At 31.3% G+C, this 20,518-nt stretch overlaps 2 protein-coding genes across 4 annotated transcripts in view; both read right to left on the bottom strand.

The window, feature by feature from the left end:
• Positions 1-3,069: 3,069 nt before the first annotated feature.
• LOC121124704 (uncharacterized) lies at positions 3,070-5,740 on the bottom strand. Of its 2 annotated transcripts, XM_071891285.1 has the most exons (6): positions 5,614-5,740; positions 5,080-5,560; positions 4,886-5,026; positions 4,360-4,736; positions 3,805-4,295; positions 3,070-3,736 (listed from the first exon to the last, which is right to left on the bottom strand). In XM_071891285.1, the coding sequence occupies exons 2-6, from the start codon at positions 5,557-5,559 to the stop codon at positions 3,549-3,551; spliced, it is 1,677 nt and encodes a 558-aa protein (XP_071747386.1). In that variant the 5' UTR covers position 5,560; positions 5,614-5,740; the 3' UTR covers positions 3,070-3,548. The 2 variants fall into 2 exon arrangements, with proteins under 2 accessions (XP_071747386.1, XP_071747385.1); XM_071891284.1 differs by lacking the exon at positions 5,614-5,740 and having other exon boundaries at positions 5,080-5,592.
• Positions 5,741-6,726: 986 nt separating this feature from the next.
• The window catches only part of LOC121124687 (voltage-dependent calcium channel type A subunit alpha-1), a 38,940-nt gene continuing 25,148 nt past the window's right edge, over positions 6,727-20,518 (bottom strand). Inside the window, exons 18-21 of one of the 2 annotated variants that reach the window (XM_040719869.2) lie at positions 18,818-19,128; positions 13,194-13,306; positions 12,858-13,081; positions 6,727-12,798 (exon numbers count right to left, since the gene is read on the bottom strand). In XM_040719869.2, coding sequence (XP_040575803.1) covers positions 11,733-12,798; positions 12,858-13,081; positions 13,194-13,306; positions 18,818-19,128 — 1,714 coding nt within the window. In that variant the 3' untranslated portion in view covers positions 6,727-11,732. The remainder of the gene's footprint in view (positions 12,799-12,857; positions 13,082-13,193; positions 13,307-18,817; positions 19,129-20,518) is intronic. The other variant, XM_040719874.2, reaches the window with a different exon arrangement.

The raw sequence follows: 20,518 nt of genomic DNA, 5'->3' as shown, positions 1-20,518 counted from the left end.
GAAGTCATCATATGTTCAATATCCTTTGAAAAAAAAGTTGGAGAGGAGTTTCAAGGGAGGTAGAGAAAAAATCCAATACATCACGGCGTTACCTTACTAATACAAAAAGGGGCGTCCGCAGGGGGTGGGCCTGGAGAGACTGTAACCCCCCCCAAAAAAAAAAGGAATTTTAACTTTTTACTAGAAAATGTAATATTTGAAAAAAAAAAAATCAAAAAATTTTATATTTGATATTTAATTTTTAAATTTTTTCCCCAATACATTTTTTTAGAGTGAATATTGATTATTCAGTCCAAGATCGTAATGATTAAATTACTGAAAATTCAAACGATAATACCCGTAGTTAGTTAGAATAAATTAAAAATAACGAAGCTGTATTTTCAAAAATGAATAAAATACAATATTGCACATGTGTCAACATAAAAACAGGCAAACATCTTTTTTGAAGGTGTGTTTTTTCTTTCCTTGATAGATTCTCGCTCATTCTTTTCTTTTTCTCCGATATATCATTCAGTATACACCAGGGGTCGACAGCGTGCGTCGCCCACGTGCCACTGCTGACATGCGGACGCATATCCACTGGCACGCACAAATTAGAACATATTCCTATAGTTTGTATAGGTATTTTAGCATTATTGTTGATAATGACAGACTCATTCATTATAAATGTTAAAGTTTGCACTCCATGTCTCATAGGTTCCCTACCCCTCGTATACACTATGCATATACTACATATATGACGTAGCATCGATCAACGTGACGTCACGAAACGGGAATCTTGTTCATTTATTTAATACAATAGTAACGTAGAGATTGCTACTTACTAACATTACATTTTTTATCAAAAGCTTTGGATTTATGAAATTATTTGTGCATAGCTATAGGTTTTTCGAAATTAAGAAAAAAAATTTTAATATTTAAAACTTTTTTTTAATTAAAAAGATTGACTGCTGTTAATCTTTTTAATACGCCTGATTTGCACCATGAGTTAGTTGTATGTTGTCATCTATAAAATATAATTATCGCACATTTATTGAATATTTTATTAATACATACTTCCGAATGTAAATGTTTCGCCAAAAAGGGACAAGTAATATTTTTACATTAGGGCATTACCCCGGTCATCATAAACCTATAAATATGAGGTTTGGAAACAAAACCTAGACTTTAAATTAATGGTACTTTTCTCATTAACATAGGAAGGTTTAGTGATTATTTTTTGAAACTCTGGTTTAGGCAGATTTTGTGCATAAACAAGCTATAATAAACATCTCGTCATCATGAGGTAGGAAGAAGCCAAAAGGCAGTGCTTCTCAGATTTCCTAGATGCTGAAGGGACGTTTGAGTTTACATCAACCTTTAAAATAAAATAATTGTCATTTTTCATGATACTACAGATGACGTCACTTTATCCTTTTCACTCATGACGTATATAAATTTTTCATCCCTACGCAGAACTCAACTTGTTCATTCAGTTGAGGGGGTGAATTCATGGAGGTTGTACTGTTAGTTAATAATGGTCACGTGCTCTTCTTTTCACCATTTAGTTATAGATGTGTTTACAAGGGTCTTAATTTTGTAGAGTTTCTATTTCTTAGTGCTCTGCAAAAGTCATATTCTTATTTTTAACAAACAGGGGCGTTCACTGGGCCCCCCCAAAAATAAGAAATCTTTGATTCTTACTTGAAAATTTTATATATGATGTTTAATTTAATTTTAGAAATTTTTTCCAATTTTTTTTTGTGAACAGCTCTAGCTTTTTCAATTTTTTTTTGATATTGGCTGTAGATTTTTGAAATTTATGGAGAGAAATTTAATATTTTAAATTTAATTTTAGAAAATTTCTCCAATTTTTTTTTTTTGTGAACAGCTCTACTTTTTGAATGTTTTTTTGATATTGGCTGGAGATTTTTGAAATTTATCTCCGTAAATTTAATATTTTAAATTCAATTTTAGAATTTTTTTTCTGGATTTGTGAATATTTTAAAAAATTTAATTTTAGTATTTTATTTCAAAAAATTCATTTTTTGTGAACAGTTCTAGATTTTTGAAAAAAAAAAATTAAAAAAAAATGTTGTCTCTCAAAGTTATCATATTTTTTAAGACATTCTCTCCGATATGGTCGTCACGCTCACTGCAATTCAGCCAATATTCACATCCCTATTCATGACCAAGATACTCAGACACAAGTTCATTATTTTTTCTACCACGCTTGGCAAACTGATCTTAAGGAAAATTTTGATTAATTTTTATCTCTGCGTTGAAGGTTTGATGATGGGCGATATATTAAGTCCTTCTCCTATATTTGTAAGATTAATACTTATTACATCACTAAATTGGGCGTGTCTTTCTCTTTTTTTTTCATGAAAACAGTGTTTTTGATATACTAAGGTTTGAAGATTATGATATGAACGTTTGTAGAAATAAATTTTTTCTGCACTAGATGTGATAAGTCGCATCATTTTTTTCTTCTTAGAATGTTATTTAACTCACAGATGAGGTTGCACAGTTATACCTGGTGCCACTCAAGATATTTATAGACCTCATTGATAAAATTTATATTGTATTTTTATATCAGGTACATTCCGTGTCTTTGGTTATTTTAATTATTATATTATTTTCCCATTATCAAAGTTCTTAACTTTGATTCGTTAAATTCAAATTATATCCTGTCTTCATAGGAGAAATGTTTATATTAAAAATAATTCAGAAAAAAAATTAAAAAATTAAATTTCATATTTAATATTTTTTGGAGAAAAGTTTCAATAATCCACAGCTATTCCAGAAAATTAAATTTTTTTGAAAAAAAACTCCAAAATTTTCCATTAAATTTCAAAAATTAAATTTTCTACCGAAATGAAAGAAATCCTAATTCGGGGGGTACAGCCCCTCTAGCCTACCCACTCTGAATTCCCCTGGAAATTATTTAATCATGTTCTTAAATATGCAGTTTTTTCACTTTTTTTGTTCTATCTCGTATCTGGTTTGTAATTTTCTGTTCGTCAACTGTGTAATAAGATAGGTAGAACATAGTTTGAAAGAAAAGGCTAACTACCTATTAGATTTCAGTCTTTTTCTATTTCTTTTTAATTGAAAGGTTGCAAGATAGAACAAATATGTAACGAGGTGACAAAGAGACTATGAACTAATAATTCGACTTGATTTTGTAATTTTAGTATTCTATTTTTAATAGTCTGGCCGTAGAATTTAAAAAAAAAATCAAAAAATCATAGAAACCAAATTAATTAATTAATTCATCAAATAATGTTAAATTGATTAGAAAGTCAAATGGTTTCCTAAATTAAGAAAAATTCATAAACTCTTAATTCATCTTATTTGTAAACATGATATAAATTGTTCATATCCTTAAATTCAATCTGAATAGTTTTGGATATCCATTTTTCTTGTCAATGGTTGAAGAAAGGAGACAAACTGAACACGAGTAGTAAATTATACATGCCTCATTAGCATATATGTAGGGTATTCAGCTGTTGTATTTATATAGCTATCATAAAAAAGGAGAGAACTGAAATATCGTATGAGTGATCTTAATTGCAGTCATATGATGATGAATGCTTATGGATCCATTCCAAATGCATTTTGACCCGGGAAAATATCCCAGGGGAGTTGAAATTTGCACAACCAACCCCTCGACTCACAACTCCAACAATATATGCTCTCTTAGATGTTGATTCATTCGGACTGTGCCAAATCACAAGAGGCCCTCCGCTATCGCCTATGGCAGAAATACAAATGTGAGTTAGAAATTAGTTTTTTGATAAATGCGAACCCCTCCCACATTACCTTGACATGAGTCTCCTCCCCCAATGTAAAACAAGTACTTGGACTTTTTCAGCCCCAAACGATTCCTCGCAAATTTACTCATGGTGTAACCCTTTCCAGAAAATTTCTTTTCCACAATTGGTACGAGGGGAAAGGGATGCTTTTGACCTGCACAGAGCTCTCTCTTCACGTCAGAGTCCAACTCTTTTCCAAAATACTTGCACTCATTGTCGTGTAAGATGTTCAAGTTGATTTCCTGCATGGTTTTACTCATTTTTTGCTTCGATGCCTCACACCAGGGAGCACACCAACCCCAATTTTTGTTACTTTTGGGTCGTCCGTATTCTGATTTGGTGTTCTTCTCAGATCCACCTTTGAATGGATCACAATATCCTTCTTCTCCGGGTTTTGTACCCGTTATACAAGTCGAACACCAACCATGCTCCCCAGGATCATTCCCATAGCAGAGTCGGGATTTGGATTTATTTTGTCTTGAAAACAAGAGAAAGGACCTTAAAGTAAGGGGAAATGATTATTTGGATTGAAAAAAAAAAACATAGAGGACTCGATACCAACTTATTTTCAATAGTATCCATGTCATGTCGTCTTCTATACCATTCACTGAAATCAGAGCATATTTCCTCATCCATCCCAGGGGTTTCCGTGTGTGCACAACGGTTATGAACGATCCCATTATGAACAAATGGAAACTTGCACATTTTGTGTTTTGCTGGACCAAATTCATTTGAATCACATTGAGAAAATCCAATACCCCATCCAGCAACAAATCCCCCTTTAGAGTCTTCCTCCTTGCTGGGTATGTCAGGAAAGTCTGTAGTAGATGGGAGACAAACTGGAGCTATGCTATCAGAGAACTTTATGTCTCTATTCAACTTGATGAGAGAAACATCTGGTGTAAATGTCTTTCCCATGACCCAACCGGATCGAATGCTAAAAAGGAATAGTCATTTACAACCACCAATCATCAAAAATGTCTTTTAAAATTTAAAAAAAGAGAAAAAATACTCCTGCATAAAACAAAAACAAATGACTTGCATATTTAAGAAATGAAGGGGTTGGTGATGTAAATAAGACTGTTCCTGATACTCTCTGGATAGTAAATGTTTTCTTGGTGCCTCTTAACATAGTCTAAGGACTGATAATTTACTCCAAGAATGACTGTCACACCCCTTTTGAAGTCATAGTCGGGAACCATGGTGTCCTTACCTTCAATCTCCTTGCTCTGCATGAATAGGATGAATACAACATCAAATACTTAAATCAAATAACTTTTACTTTGCAGTAAGCCGGATGTTTGGGATTCATATTACATACACAATGCGCAGCCGTCAAAACAAATCTCCGATTAATGATTGCACCTCCACAAAGAGACCCAAATGTAAGTATAAGAGTTTGCCAAGGTCTCTTATCTCTGGGGACATACCCATTTACAATTCGAACATGATTCATTAAATGATGAGTACTGTTCCTGGATGAAGTTTTGGAAGAGGGATTTGCCTCCCTTGGCTCCGGGATTTTTCCACATATGTGACCACAGTTATTTAAAGTTGGAACGGAATATGGTGATGACGTCTTGGCTTGTCTGAATGAGTTAGCTGAAAATTCCGAATTATGGCCCTTCACTTCTTCTTCATCAGAATAGTCATCCTCATCGAAATTCACGGAACCGTAGTCATCATAGTTAGCTCGGATGAATTTGAGTGCAAGGACAAGAAGGAAAAGAGGAAGGAAGGATCCTGTGAACGGAAGTCTCATCCTTTGATTATGAAAAAAGAAAGTGTACATAGAATATACTTGATTTTGACTTACTTTAATGGGATCCACCTGATGATTCCCTTTTATTTGAGAGAACATAATTCATAAAAGATTATATTGGGATCCTTTTTCTTTTCTCTCTCTCTCGTATAACACACGAGGGTAATCTGAGTATCTTTTCCTCTCATTCACTTGCTTTAAATTTTCTTTCTCTATAATTACTTTAATAGTACGAACATAAAATGTTTTATATTCCGAAAGAGAACCTTCAAAAACTTGCACCTGATTTATGACAATCAAACTATATAGCCTGTGCTGAAAAGTTATCACTAATGGCATAAAAATAAAATTTCAAATAGTAAACCTTAAACGCTATTCATAAAAAAATATATTTTAGGAAGGAAATTCCTTCTTTATATTAGCAATTCCAAATTAATGGGCCTGTACAAAAACACATTGGATTTACGTAATTAAGTAAATATCATGATCAATTATGCAAATCCGGTTGTAGAGTAGAATTGGGGATCGACATCGGAGACATTCTAGTAAATATCCTGTTTATATCTTTTTCTCCTTCCTCTCTTATCACAGCTGATTGTAGCATATCTAATGAAACGTCATGAGCATGACTCTTTTTCCCCTCCTAAACATTCTTTAAATTTGATCATGTTGATTTTCGGTTTCTTAGTCTTTTTAACATGCCAATTATACACTGGATTTTCATCATAGATCATGATTATTATTAGTGCAGTATAAAATATGTCCTGTGTCATGTAAAAATGGAAAGAAATTAAAAATAAATTTGGTAATCCTAACAATTTGAAACTAAGTGTAAAGACGTTTAATAAGTTCAGCTGCACAAGCCCCACTCCCCTGGAATCACTTTGATATTGATCTTCAATTCTACTCCGAGTACAACAAGAACTTACGTTTACAACTCTCCAGCAAACCTGTATCTTTACTCTCTGTCTTTTATGAGCATGCACACTTGTAATTACTTTATACTTGGATGTTCTGTCTTCATGAGTTAAATAATCATGACAACAGCTTTGTAAAATACAAATCCTGTTCAGTTTGCCAACTAATAAAGGCCGCTCCCATTTTTCGGGGCATATCTTATACACTTGTAATTACTGTACGTCATCTAATGAGAAAATTAATGACAAAGAGAGTATCAATTATATTTATTTTTTCGCAGTTAAGAAAAAAAAGTTAGATTTATAAATATCAACATGTCGTAATTAGATGATTTTTTAACAAAATTAATTAATTAAAAATATAATAATAATACAAGATTATATAATCAAATATGGAGTTGACTAAAAAATAAATGCTCAAATTAAATAGGGAGAGAGATTGAGTGAGTCTTGAAATATGTATGTATGTATGTATATATGTATGTAGTAGGTAATGAATATGTATATAATTGTAATAATTAATAAAGAACAATGAGTTATGCCGTAGGGAGATATCGATAATAATAATTATACTTGGAGTGTTGTCCTACTATAATCATATGATATAAATAGCTGGGGAGAGGGCTTGGGTAAGTATTGATAATAATTAATAATACATATTTTGATATAATATATATGTATATATTTACAACCTTTCTTGAGGTCAACCAAAAAAAAAAAAAAAAAAAAACAAGAAGAAATAGGGAGAAATAGGGAGAAAGACAAGGAAAGTTTGGTGAGTAGCAGTATATATTTTGACAAAAAAAGGAAAATAAATTAAAAAAGAGAGAGAGAGAGCCGCATAGTCGAAAGAGAAAGAAGGTTGCACTCAACATAAAAACAATATTGTGGCTTCTTTGTGTATATAACTTATAAACTTATATTATAATCAATTAGGTAGTTTTTTCTTTGAATTAATAGTTTCGCGTCTTTATCAGATCCTTTACAACAACATTAACAATAATAATAAGAATTATAGCGAACTATGATGAGATTTATCTAAGGCTTTCCTTCCTTGCTTTCATCATCATATATGTAGATTGACAGAATGATATAATAACACATTAATTATTATGAAGAAAGGGGGAAAGAAGCGGGGCGGGGGCGTCTAGTACACACATGATATCAAATATATGTATATGTTAGTGTCAGAGCCGTGAAGTTCTACATATTCACTGCATTCATTTGTGAGCAAAGTAACTTTATTCAAAAGATTGGAGATCATTTGCTGCTATTGAATCCGTATTACCACATCACCATCATATCGCAATTGAACTTGTTCACTATACATGTCCGAAATGCACTTTAGTAGAACATTCTTTCTCTGACCCAACGATATATATATATATGTATATATGAAGAGAGAGAATAATCACAAATCAAAATGGACAAATAAAATGTATGGGAGATATTTTTCATTTCCTTTGGCACCGATAAGCTTCCTTCTAATTTGAGCTTTTGAATAAAGGTATTAAAATAAATAATAATTTGTCATGATTAGCAAAATAATTGTATCAGAAATAAAATAAACAAAAAAATGTCGACGGTGCGATCTGTAACTTGTATAAGTAAATGGCACAAATTACAATCAAGAAATGAGATGTAATATTTTAAATGAAGAGTACTTTTGATAAAAATAAGTCTGGAATGATAAAAATTTCAATAGATGCTTGTTATATATGAAACGAGTTATTCTTGGATTTAAAAAAAATAAAAAAATGAATGTTAATAATTGACAAATAATATGTGGTTATAAAGTTCCAATGCATAATCACTGAGTAATTTTGATGTATCAAAATGAAAGATAGCAGGAATTAATTAATTACAATGGCGGTAATTTAAAAGACTGATGATTTTGTATTCAAAATAAGGCGTGACGTGACGTAAAAATTATAACTTGCAGAGGTAAAATCTGCTTTTACAAATTAAACTTTGATATATTAAAGAAGTCATATTTATTTGACTTTTTAACGAAAAATTATTAGTAATTGATAAATAATCTGTAGTGGCACTGTACCATATAGTACAAATGACCATTGTTCCATCCCTTGTAAATAAATAATAAGGATAGCATCAATTCATTTTTATAGGCCTATGATTAAAATTTCCTAATACAAATTACAACTTGTGCATACATTTAATAATTGCAATAATTTTTAACTTATGATTTTTTTTTCACTTATTCCCTCAAATCTGACACTTTGTGATATAAACATGTGTGTAAAAAATCAACTAAATCAAAAGTGATTCTTGGTGGGCACTAAGTATTTATATATTTTTATGTACTCGGAGTCAAAATTAAACTTACTTCGAATTCCAGGGGCATCCACAGGAGCTTTGTTTTTTGAATTTAGAGAAAAATCTAAAAATTAAAATTTTCTGGTATTTTTTTTTGAAATATTAATTTTTTTTTTTTTAAATTTCAAAAATACATAGATATTCTCAAGAAATTATATTTTAAATATAAAAATAATTGTAAACAAAAAGCAAATATTAAATCCTCAAACCTCCATAGCTACTCACTGAGAATGAAATGTTTTGGAAAAAAAAATTTAAAAAATTCTCAGCTGTTTCCAAAAAATGAAATTTTTTGGAAATAAATTTCGAATATAATTTTTTTGGAAAAAAAGTAAAATATTAAATTTTTTCTAGAAAAATTTCTAAATCCACGCCTGTTGACAGAAAATTTCATTTGTTGAAAAAAAATTCGAGTATAAATTTAAAAAAAAAAAAAATTCAAACAATTAAATTTTTTCGAGAAAAATAGCAAAAATCCACAGCTATTCACAAAAAATTATTATATTTAGAATAAAAATTTGAAAAATTAAATTAAATTTTTGGAAAATAACTTTCAAATATTCATTTTCAAGTAAAAAGCAAAAAAATATTCTTTAATCCCACCCCTGTATATATAAATGTTTATCTGAGTGTCATTCACATCAAAAGCTATAATTTGATAATAAACATGACTAGGTTTAAATAAAAAAATATTTATAAGAAAGTGGCCACTCAGGAACCCTCTTATTATTTTGATTTTGAGCTTACTGTTTGCTATCACCAAGTTGCACACTTCAGAGAATAAGTATAAGTATAAAATATATACCAATATATATATTATTATATTGGTATATCTAATATGTATTGGAAATTTGTAAATAAATATGATGTGATTTTTAATGAGCTAGAATAACAAAAGTTAAAGAGGCAAACAACTTAAAAAAAAAGAAAAATATATATATAAATGTATAATTACAATGAATTATAATAATGGTAGTAGGTATCACCATATATATAGAGCAAGGACTAAAAATAGTCGATAGTATCACATACGGAATACAAAAGATAAATAAATATTAAAAAGATATTCAGGTTTTGAGTAGTAGGCATGATGTAGAATGATAAATAGCTGAATATGATACATACATATTACATACACAATTATAAATTTAATGATACAAAAACAGCAGTTGCTATATGTAGGTTAGAGCAATTTTTCTTTTCTTAAATAACTATTTCTTTGTGAACACAGGGATTTCGGTTATAAATCTTTGAACAAAGACTACTCAAATCAGTTTCCAAGTTTCAAATTTACATTCATTCATGACAAAGGGCACGTGATTTGCATATTACAATATTTAATCCAGGCTTATTGACACTCAAAACTCTACGGGATGCATAATTGGGTGATTATTTGATTTGTTGGGTTTGAGAAACTTATATTAAAAGGTCTTTTTGATCAAAATTTCTTTCTGTCTATGGTATATATACTTATTATAACATTGTATGTCTGTAATATTGTAAACGAATCACGCAACCCCTCCCAAAAATGAAGGAAAATTTGAAATGCATGTATAAAAATATTCGACAATCTGTATTCAACTATCTACCAACATTCCTTGCTCACAAAGAAATAATCATTTAAAAAAATAGGTTAAATATATATATATATATATGTAAGGAAATGGGGTGATTCGCCTGGGTAAGTAAGTAATTAGTAAGTAGGGGGGGGTAGATGTTTAGGGAGAGTGTGAGTTCGAAATATTGGCAGTGTCATTTTCGAACCATCCCCCTCTCTAAAAGAAGAGTGTTTGAGATCCGTTTGATTATTATTTTTCCTAACATATATGTAGTAATCATCACTCATGAAAAAGTTACACATCCCCAATAATATGTATATAATTAATAGTTATATGAATGTATGAATGTTATAAATAAATAAATAAATTAATTGTTAACAAATGTCCTATACGTGTATTATTAATATAGTTATTATAAATTGGGATATATATGTATATATAAATTAGATGCCTCTATGTATATTTCATATAACAGTTAAAAGAAACGGGGAACGGGGGGGGGGGCAGTACGTATGTTGTAGTGTTAGTAGTAATCGTTGTTTTTTTGGTTTTATTTATTTTATGATTTGTTCTAATATAAATATAAATGCTAAGTTGAGTTGAATTGGTTGTATGAATGGTTATCATATAAAAAATTTATAAGTATATGTATTTGTTTTCTAAGTTTACAAAAAACGAAAAAAACAAAAACAATGTATGAATGAAAGGAAATGCATACACGAGGTTTATTATGTAGTAATAAATAGTTAATTGATTATAGTAATAGTATGTAACAACAACAGATAATTAATTAATTATTGATAATGATATTAAAATATGAAATTGCTTTTTTTTGATGATGATGATGAAAGAGTTAAAAAGAACAAGAATATTTTTATTCAAAAAACAAGAAAATACGAAAGAAAGAAAGAGAGATTCTATGATCATGATTATACAATCATTTTCTTCTAGTCCAGAATTGAGCTTTGCATTTTTTAATGAATATAATTTTTTGGGTTTTTTTGTAATGACTAAATATGTAGTAGTAGTAGTAGTAGATATAATAATAGTATGGATAATTAATTGTAAATGATGAATAATAATTAGTTATAGTTTGGATGGTGATGAATAGAGAGTACTAATAATTATTATCAATGTAACAACAATGAAAATGAGTTAATTAGTTAATGATGATGATGAGTGACATGGACATACATATGTTGTAATTAGCAAAGGCAAGATTGTGATATCCCTAGTTGATTGGGTAGGTACATATAGCATGAATATGATGTGATGTGATGATTGAAGAACTGCCACAACTTGCATCAATTGCCACTGGAATGTCAAAGACTCCCACCACCGCCATCACCACACACAACTACTAAGAGTTCTTGAGTAGATTCCTATAGCTCCTAAACCGTCCTGAACCGGGTGCTGGAGGTATAGAAGGTAGTCTTTTATGCAATTGTTCTATGGACGCTAATGAGCTGGAATGGGAAGGCGATCCTTCCAGCCGAGGAAAATTCATACTTTTGCTACAAAAGTTCTTTACGTTAGAGGCAAAGTTAAATCCCTGCTCTCGACCTCGCCCCAGCTCCAGAGAATTTGGTTTAGGCAGTTCTCTTTTTCGGGATGGAAGTATCTTGGTAGGGGCAAGAGGAAGAGGGTTTTGATGAGGATGATGAGGTGTAGGAGGGAGACGACGTCCTGTTCCTTGTGGACGTTCCATGACAGGATTTGTTCGAGGTCGAGGAAGACTCCTAGAACGACCTTGGTTAGCTTTAGCAGTGTTTACTACTCCTCCTATTCCACTCCGAACAGCTGTTTGAGGAACCGCAGGAAGAGTGGCTGCCCCTGGTAGCTTACGATGAGATGTATTTGGTACAGCACTAACGCCGCTGCCACTGACTCCTGGGGGATTGGGAGCACCCGCTATGACAACGTTATTCTTTCCTCCTGAGGTGGCTTCTGGGGGTAGTACGTTTTCAATCACTATTATAGTTCCTGGGGGTTGTTTCGGAGTTTGAGGTAATTGACGAGGGCAGGCCTGCCCTTGTTGCTGCTGCTGAGCCTGCTGTCCTGGTCTGGGTCGGAGATTAGGGTTACTCCATTGGCGTTCAAGTTTGCCGTTTGGACGGAATTCGGATGATCCGATATGTTTCACCGTAACACGGCGATCTTGTTCTTCACGTGTTTGTGCATAGTAGGTATCATCATAATATTGCGGCGTTTGATATTCTCGATGACGATCCACACTTGCTCCCCTTCGGAAACGTTCACGTTGATCACCAGCACGAGATTGATTACTATGTTGAAGAAATCTACTTGGTATTTCCATTCCAGGAGGATGCTGCTCAAATTCCATATCAACATTTGCGTATAATGGCTCATCATCTAGAGGGGGATCTGGAGCTCGTGGCTTTCCGTAGCCATGGCCGCCAAGACTTCTGCAAGAAAACAAGAAATGAAGTACAAAAAGAACATGAAAAATGGTTCTAATGCCTACCTATTGGATGGAGGAAGAGGCGGTGGCTCCAAAGTATTCAAATACTTTTCCACCATGTCGTCTCGTTTATTCTTTAATTTTGAATTTTTTCCCTTTGACTTTGTGTTCGTACCAGAGGATTTTGTGGCAGTTCCTCCTCCTGCTGTTGGCGTGGTGGGATCTGATTTCCTTGAGCAGGATTTCTCAAGACTGCTCTTTGTTGGATTCAAACCAGCATCCCCATTCTAAATAATAATGCAATTGCATTTGTGTTCAATTAAACAAACATTATATGTATTAGTTAAACGGATATGATTCATATTTGTATCCCTATATAATAGCTATGTATATACTCACGGGAAGATTTTTCTTCGTGACCGGTGTACTTCCAAATTTTGTTATTTTCCAATTCTCTAAAATAAGCATTCCACCAAATATCTTCCCCACAGTTAACTTATTTGGACCTGTTTCTGAAATGAAAACATAATCATAAGGCATCATGATATAAATGTACATAATATCGTTTGTACTTTGTTAGTGTGTGAGAATTACCTTGAGGAAGGTAAAAAAAATATATACATACAACACACAAAAATGTCACAATTCATGGTGGGAAAAAAATAGTGAAAAATACAATTACATATTTTACACTAAATCATAAAATTTGTATGACAACCTTTAATAAATATTTAAAAAATAAACAAAAAACTTTTAGTTAATTTATTGCATGTTAGATTATTTATATTTTTGTAAGTTCTATTAATAAATGTCGTATATATGATATACAAATAGCTTTACTTTTATAAATTATAACTAGAAATTCAATTTCTCCTTTCTTCATCTATAAGTAGACGACTACATAAGAGTACTTACATAATATATATGTATATATAATATTCAAGAAATATTTATAAGTAGTTTATATAATCGATAGACATTGACTATACCGGTTGGTCCATTGAAATCTGAGCACTAACTAGTTGAATAAATAATTAAGGTTGAGTCTTGAAATTAATTCATATTTTGAACTATTAAATCATAAACAATTAGTTACAAAACAAAATAAACTTAAGCTCTCTAGCTTACGTGCAAGTCAAGGAAATGGCAATTGAACGTGATGAACGAATTTTCATTCGCACACTCCGAGCAGTTGGGGGTCTCCAAGACTCCCATCTACACCGTTAGCAAGTCCGAAACGTTAGAGAGGAAGAAAAGCTCTGTCAAAAAGGCCAAAATGGATCCGGAGGACTTAAAAAAAACCAATCCAGGCCAATCTCCATTTAGAATGGACTGATTTCATTTTTTTAATTAAAATACTTTCAAGAGCACAAACTTTATTTCATATTTTATAAAACTATGGCAGATGTGCAGAAAATATTAAGAAAACATTATTGAAAAATATAAAAAATGGCGTCTCAGCCATGCTTCAAAATTGATTTCTCTATCTTTTGTAACAAGTTTAAGCTACTAATATTTTAAAGGTGTGCACAAAAATAGAGTGGTATCTCAATGAGATTATCTTCATTCAGGTCTACAACTATAAAAGGTCATAATCGACATTGTCATACATTCCGTTAATTTGTTTCATAATATATGTAATTCTCAGTTATTCTTCCTTTCCCTCCAACTTTTAAATATTCATAATCTTTTAATAAATGTATTCTTATAATTCATCATATTTATTAAAATAAAATATTTCAAAGGACTAAAATATAAGTTTTGCTAAATGAATACAATTATGTAGAGTAGATTTTTGATTTTTATTATCCAGAGTATAATTATTATTATAGGATTATGAACCACTGATTCCACGCTCGACTCGGCCGCGTCGCTATATTCCCGAACTCTAACAGATGTATCCGTTTCCGGTATACATTCATGAAGCTTCTGGGTACTTGCTATTGTTTTTGCATTGTTTAACCTCTTCTTTCAAAAATTGAGCTAGAACAAATGTACTATAACTGCATGGTAGTTGTAGTTGGAAATAATTGTAAATGAGTCATGGCAAAAATTCTCATTTTTTTTTCTTGTAATGAAAGACCCAGGTCTGCATCGTGGCCTGTGAGGAATTCCAATGAAAACCTTGAACATAATCCTGTACTACAAAGCTGTACTTTTCGGAAAAAACTTCAATTTTCACAACAAATTCACCTTCCATAATTTTTTATTTTTTTTATAAAAAAAAATTACTTTATGCCTTAAAAATCAACTCATATTTTGCCAGCTTCCTCCTTTGTCATAAAATATTTCTACAAAATTTTGGATTGGAAGTGCTATACTAGTTGATATCCACTGCTGAAATTGTACTTTATCAATACTATTTTCCTCAAAGTGGTCGATCAATTTATCTTTCAGCATGACAGCTGTTCTACAATTTTCACATTTACAAAAGAAACAACAGGGGAATAGATGATTACAAAATAAAGACTCTATAATGTGACAGTAGGAGTTATATCCCGTTATCTCCAACATTCTCGACCCCATGATTTTAAGTTTTACACTTTGGTGAATAGTATAAGGCCATCATGCACTGTGTGTCCCAGTTGCAGAAGCAAGAACGCATTCTAAAGGTGGGAGAGAAGAAAATTTCGAAAAGACTAAATATGAATCGGAGTTACTATACTTAAAATTACGAAATAGTTATCTCAAATTGTTAAAATATACCGTTTATGTTATGTAATTTTACCAGTATGTTTCCGTACAACGACACTGTTTTTTTCCTCGGGTAATATCCTGCTTGATTCATCGGAACGGTAAAATTCAACAGCTTAATTAACTTCATCATTCAGTATTTCCGTTTTGAGATTGGAAAGCTTTTCCTAGATGTATTGCACTTTCTCCAAGTAGAGACAAGGAACAGTTTAAAGTTTCAATTTTAGTGCCCTTCTCAAAGACTATGTCGTTTGTTGAAAAAGTTTCAATTGCAGCGACTGATGAAGGTTCAGGCAAGCTAATAATTGCATATGTTGATACTATAAATTCCGGTATCTTCATTACTTTTTATATTGTAAAATTTTTTTCTACATTAAAAAAAAAGCTATAGTAACTAAGGAAATTGTCTCAAAAGAGGCTCTAAGGCTTTTCGAAGATCTTTTCCATAATATTTTTTCATGTGAATGTTTATGGGATCTAAAAAATATTTTCGGAAGAATTTTTTTTTGACAAAACCATTTAAGTCACGATGCAAATAAGCAATTTTATACAATTCTATTTAAAAAAATTATTCACTTTATATACATCTCTATAATACTGTACTTTATTACTAAGTTTCAAGACGAATGATTCCATATGCAATCAACATAATACAAGTACTTTATTATTTTCAACCCATTTGTTCCGATAAGTTATAAAATTCACACTTTCCTTCCAACCGATTCCTAATCAAAGAGGATAGAACAGGGAAAAACCACTCAAATATGTGTATATGTTACAATGATACAAGGTGGAAAAGTGCAGTATACTTATATATTTTACAAAACTTGTAAAAATTAATATGTTTAAATAATTTTTTTGAGTAAATAAGACGGAGTTTACTATTATGTCGATTATGACCTTTTCCAGTTATGGGCCTGAATGAAGGGGATTCCATTGAGATCCTACTCTAAGGTTTTGCACACATATAGAATATAAGTAGATTAAACTTCTTACAAAAAATTGGCGAAATCAATTTTGAAACATGGCTGGGGCCGCCATTTTTTATATTTTGCAATAATGTATTGATAATATTTGTTGCTCATATGACATGTACTTATTAAGCATAAAATGAATTATGACATACTCAAGTCGAAGGTATTTTACTGCCAAACGGGCTTTCGTGCCTCCACAAGTCTATAATTTTACACAGATTGTTTTTTGATGGGACAAACATCCTAACCAAAATTGATCAAAATCGGTGATAGTGATGGCGTAAGGGTGTGTATACTTGACATGGAATACCCCTTTTGACATCAGCAATTAAACAAACCCACCTCCTCTGTTGAATGAGTCTTTTAAGTTCCTTTGAACTCTTTTTTGATACTTTTAGCCCCCCCTACAGCCCTGACGCAAGCCCCCTTGACTACAACTTTTGGATGCATGTCGAAGGGAAGGCCTGTAGTGTCCTTCTTCCAAACACTGAGCCCCTCAAACCGCCTGTCAGCCAGCTCTAGGACGCCATGACATAGTACAACATCTGCAGCGGGTGCCAGGCCTGGAAGCCATCGTTGCTGCTAAGGACGGCTACATTAATTATTAAGGGAGCTCAGTCACACACATCCATTTATAGTATTAATTTTGCTAAAATTCTATTGTTAATTAATTAATAATATCTTGTTAAAGTTTAAAATTCAAAGTATTCACATTTTAATGAACCACTCGGTACTCATACCAGGGATGGATAAACTACCCATACAAACAGATTGAGTGGAGCGTTCTAAATGTCATTAGCCGGAAGTTTCTACATGTGAATACACCCTTTTCTATATCTAAATGAATGAAACAGTGTTTTAGAACTCTTCATTTTCCTCATTAAACTGATTTTCATAAAAAAAAAAAATAATAATAATGATAATAATAACATGGAACCAGATAAAGGTAGAATTATACCACGAAACTGTCGAACATATAGAATGTAGAACGCCTTCTTGACGTGCTGCAAACATGGGAAAAGTTAATTTTGGAGTCCCTCGCTTTTTTTACTTAGGAATTCACGGCTCAGTTCCAAATTTCAACGTACTTGGACGGCTTGGCTTTTATCATTTTTAGGAATTATTTTGCTGCACAGCATAATTTGAGGAATAACCTTTTTTTAGAAAAGAAATCCTTAAACACCTTAAAAAAAATTTATCCACCGTTTTCTCACGATAAATATATTACAACAGTAATTTTCAAAGACCCCCCTCTGCGGACGCCACCTGTAGTAACATGATTTTTATTTCATTTAACAATAGGAAGTAAAAGTCATTTTTTAATAACATCCACTCCTATTACGCCCAAAATTTTCTAAATTGTCCCATTTATGGTTATTTACCCCTATTCCCCGACCACTGATATAGAAGTTTAATTTTAAACTATAAGGTTTATTTATTATTAATTTTATCACAATCTCTCTTGATGCATTTTATCATTATATTAATCTTTATTTTGTTCCATATATTGTTATACTGATAATTATTTTAATAAAATCCCAATTTAAATAACAAAACAAAACAAAACATTTTTGTTTTTTTTAATTGACACGGGACCAGATTAAAACTGAATTATACTATTAAACCGATTAAAGTCAGATGGAGTTAAAATTATAACGGTCTGAGATCGCTCTAGGATTTTTGGACTGAACCCCAACGCTATAAAACACACTTTATCGTATTCCCCCGAAAAGGGATATAAGTAAAGAAAGGGCCAAAATTAGTTTGAAGTTGGGTAATTCTCCTCAACTAAAAAACCATTCTCCATTAAATAGCAAGGAATTGATCACAGCAGTTAATTTGAGTATATACATTGAAAAATCTAATTAGGGGAAAGAAAAGTAAAAAAATCGTGAGCTCACCATGAAATATAAAGGGATTGTTGATGATTTGGGGATACCATTGATTGCAAAAAGTAAATAATTTTTTTGTTCAAAATATTCTATTTTGACTTTTTATATATACAATATTTTAATCGATATAACAATAAAAAATGTACTTTACTAACTACATCCCTCTCATGACAAAGTTTTCCCATCCCTGCCTTAAACTATGTTTGATCAATTTGGATTTTGTATATCCCAGTTTTGAGAGTTATATTATATAATCCTTCATTTTTTTCAATGAATTACACTCAATTGGTTTGAAATACAATAGTATGTTTTTATAAATTAATATTAAATTCCATGAGTTTTTCTAAATGCGGTTCTTTAAAAATTAATGTTAAAAAACTTTGCCCACCTCTGACATGTAGAATAAATAAAATCGATGACAAATACGTACGTAGTTATAATAAAGAATTATGAGGAAGCTTACCTGAAGATGGTGGTACAAGGAGATCTAATTTCCCATCCCTCTTTGTAAAAGGCCAACTTCGTCCGATGGTAGTACGAAGTTCTTGGTCCGCTTGATCCATTTCGTCTGTGGAGCGCATGAATATTTGTAGATTAACTCGGACTAGGGCAAAGAGTGTTGTGTTGAAGTGAACTTTTCCTTCATTGTCAACCGGCATGTTCATTCGGACAAGTCGTTTATAAGCAAGAAGGTCAGGACATTTAGAGCCAAACCCCAGAGGTGGATCAATTTGTTTGAGGAGTGCAAACATATCTGTGTAATGGATTTTACCCCTATAAACATAATAAAAGGGAATTGGTTAAGGGGACTCGCATATTTATGATATTATATCCAATATACATGATATAATAATGTATATTGGACATATGTACATAATTGACAAATTAACATGGTGCATATAATCATTATACACATATGTATATATACAAATATTTCCTACTAATTGTAAATACATATGACGTACAACAGCCCATTTCTCTACATACGTAGTAAGTAAGTAAGTAAGTGAGTGGAGTACAATGTACAAGGGTTCATAGTGCTACATTATAATTTATGATGCTAAATTATAATTTTACATAGTACTAATAACGGAGAGAAACACAGCTTATATGATATATGGATGTATATTGTTCTATATATAGAACATTGTTCTTTGAACCATATGTTCTTATTGTCCATTAGTGAGAACTAATAACTTGACAAATTAAATAGTACAACGTACAAACATTGCACCTACTTATGATTTAAAGAGGGTGTGGCATCATAGCTTCCTAGTTTTTAATGTGTAACAATCTTGGAATAGAAATAGTAGTCGACTCGCCGTAGTTTCATTCTTGAGGTGAGACTCTTAAAGTTTTTTTGGAAATACAGTTAGTTGCTATCGTGCTTTTGAGTAGTGAGAAAGGTGTGCGTATGCCGTCGATAATAAATATGGCCAAAAAAAAGGTTTGATATAATATTTGAATTTAAAAAAAAGTTGAAATTATGGGTGTGATTTATAGAAATCCGTGAATTGCTTCAATTTCTAATAATAAAAAAACGATATTATTCAATTCATTTTTGTAATTTCAAATTAAGAAAATAATTCTACGGATAATAATGTAAGAGAGCTACAATTAGTAACTTCAGAGCAGGTATCATGCAAAAATTCTAAACTGGCGCGGTTTGTCCAAATCGACTAATTTGAACCATATTTTCCACGGAAAAACCAATATTTTAAAGACCTTTGCACAATTGCCAATAACTAATTACTTAATCAACTAATCATCCACAAATTTAAAATTAGATATGTTGTAATTAAATTATGAATATTTTTTTATCAAATAACTAGCCCTCTAAAATCTTTAAATGCGTAGTTATGTACAAAGAAACACAAAAATAAATAAATAATGTCTTATTAAAATACTAAAGTACAGTTTATTCAATATATGGACAATGGGTACCTATCTGATATGATGTTCATAACTTTAACTTCAAATGTGTACTATCATTATGAAACAAAGATAAAACTATTTTGATTTATAAAACTTATTTTATTGCCTATTGGAAAAATTAGTTTATGTTTTTTTTTTTAAATATGAGAGATTAGAAATGTGACATCTTATACTATTTCTTCATAAACACATTCAAAATACGGAACTTTACTGCAAATATGGAACAATA

Source organism: Lepeophtheirus salmonis, chromosome 1 (assembly GCF_016086655.4).
Source record: "Lepeophtheirus salmonis chromosome 1, UVic_Lsal_1.4, whole genome shotgun sequence".
Lineage (NCBI taxonomy): Eukaryota > Metazoa > Arthropoda > Copepoda > Siphonostomatoida > Caligidae > Lepeophtheirus > Lepeophtheirus salmonis.
This window is presented reverse-complemented; position numbering and strand designations above follow the sequence as displayed.

Coding starts and splice junctions, on each gene's coding strand:
- LOC121124704 (XM_071891284.1), bottom strand. CDS start 5,589: ATGTACACTTTCTTTTTTCATAATCAAAGGATGAGACTTCCGTTCACA. Junction 5,027..5,079: donor AACATCCGGCTTACTGCAAA/GTAAAAGTTATT, acceptor CTATTCATGCAG/AGCAAGGAGATTGAAGGTAA. Junction 3,737..3,804: donor GGGAGGAGACTCATGTCAAG/GTAATGTGGGAG, acceptor TTTCTGCCATAG/GCGATAGCGGAGGGCCTCTT.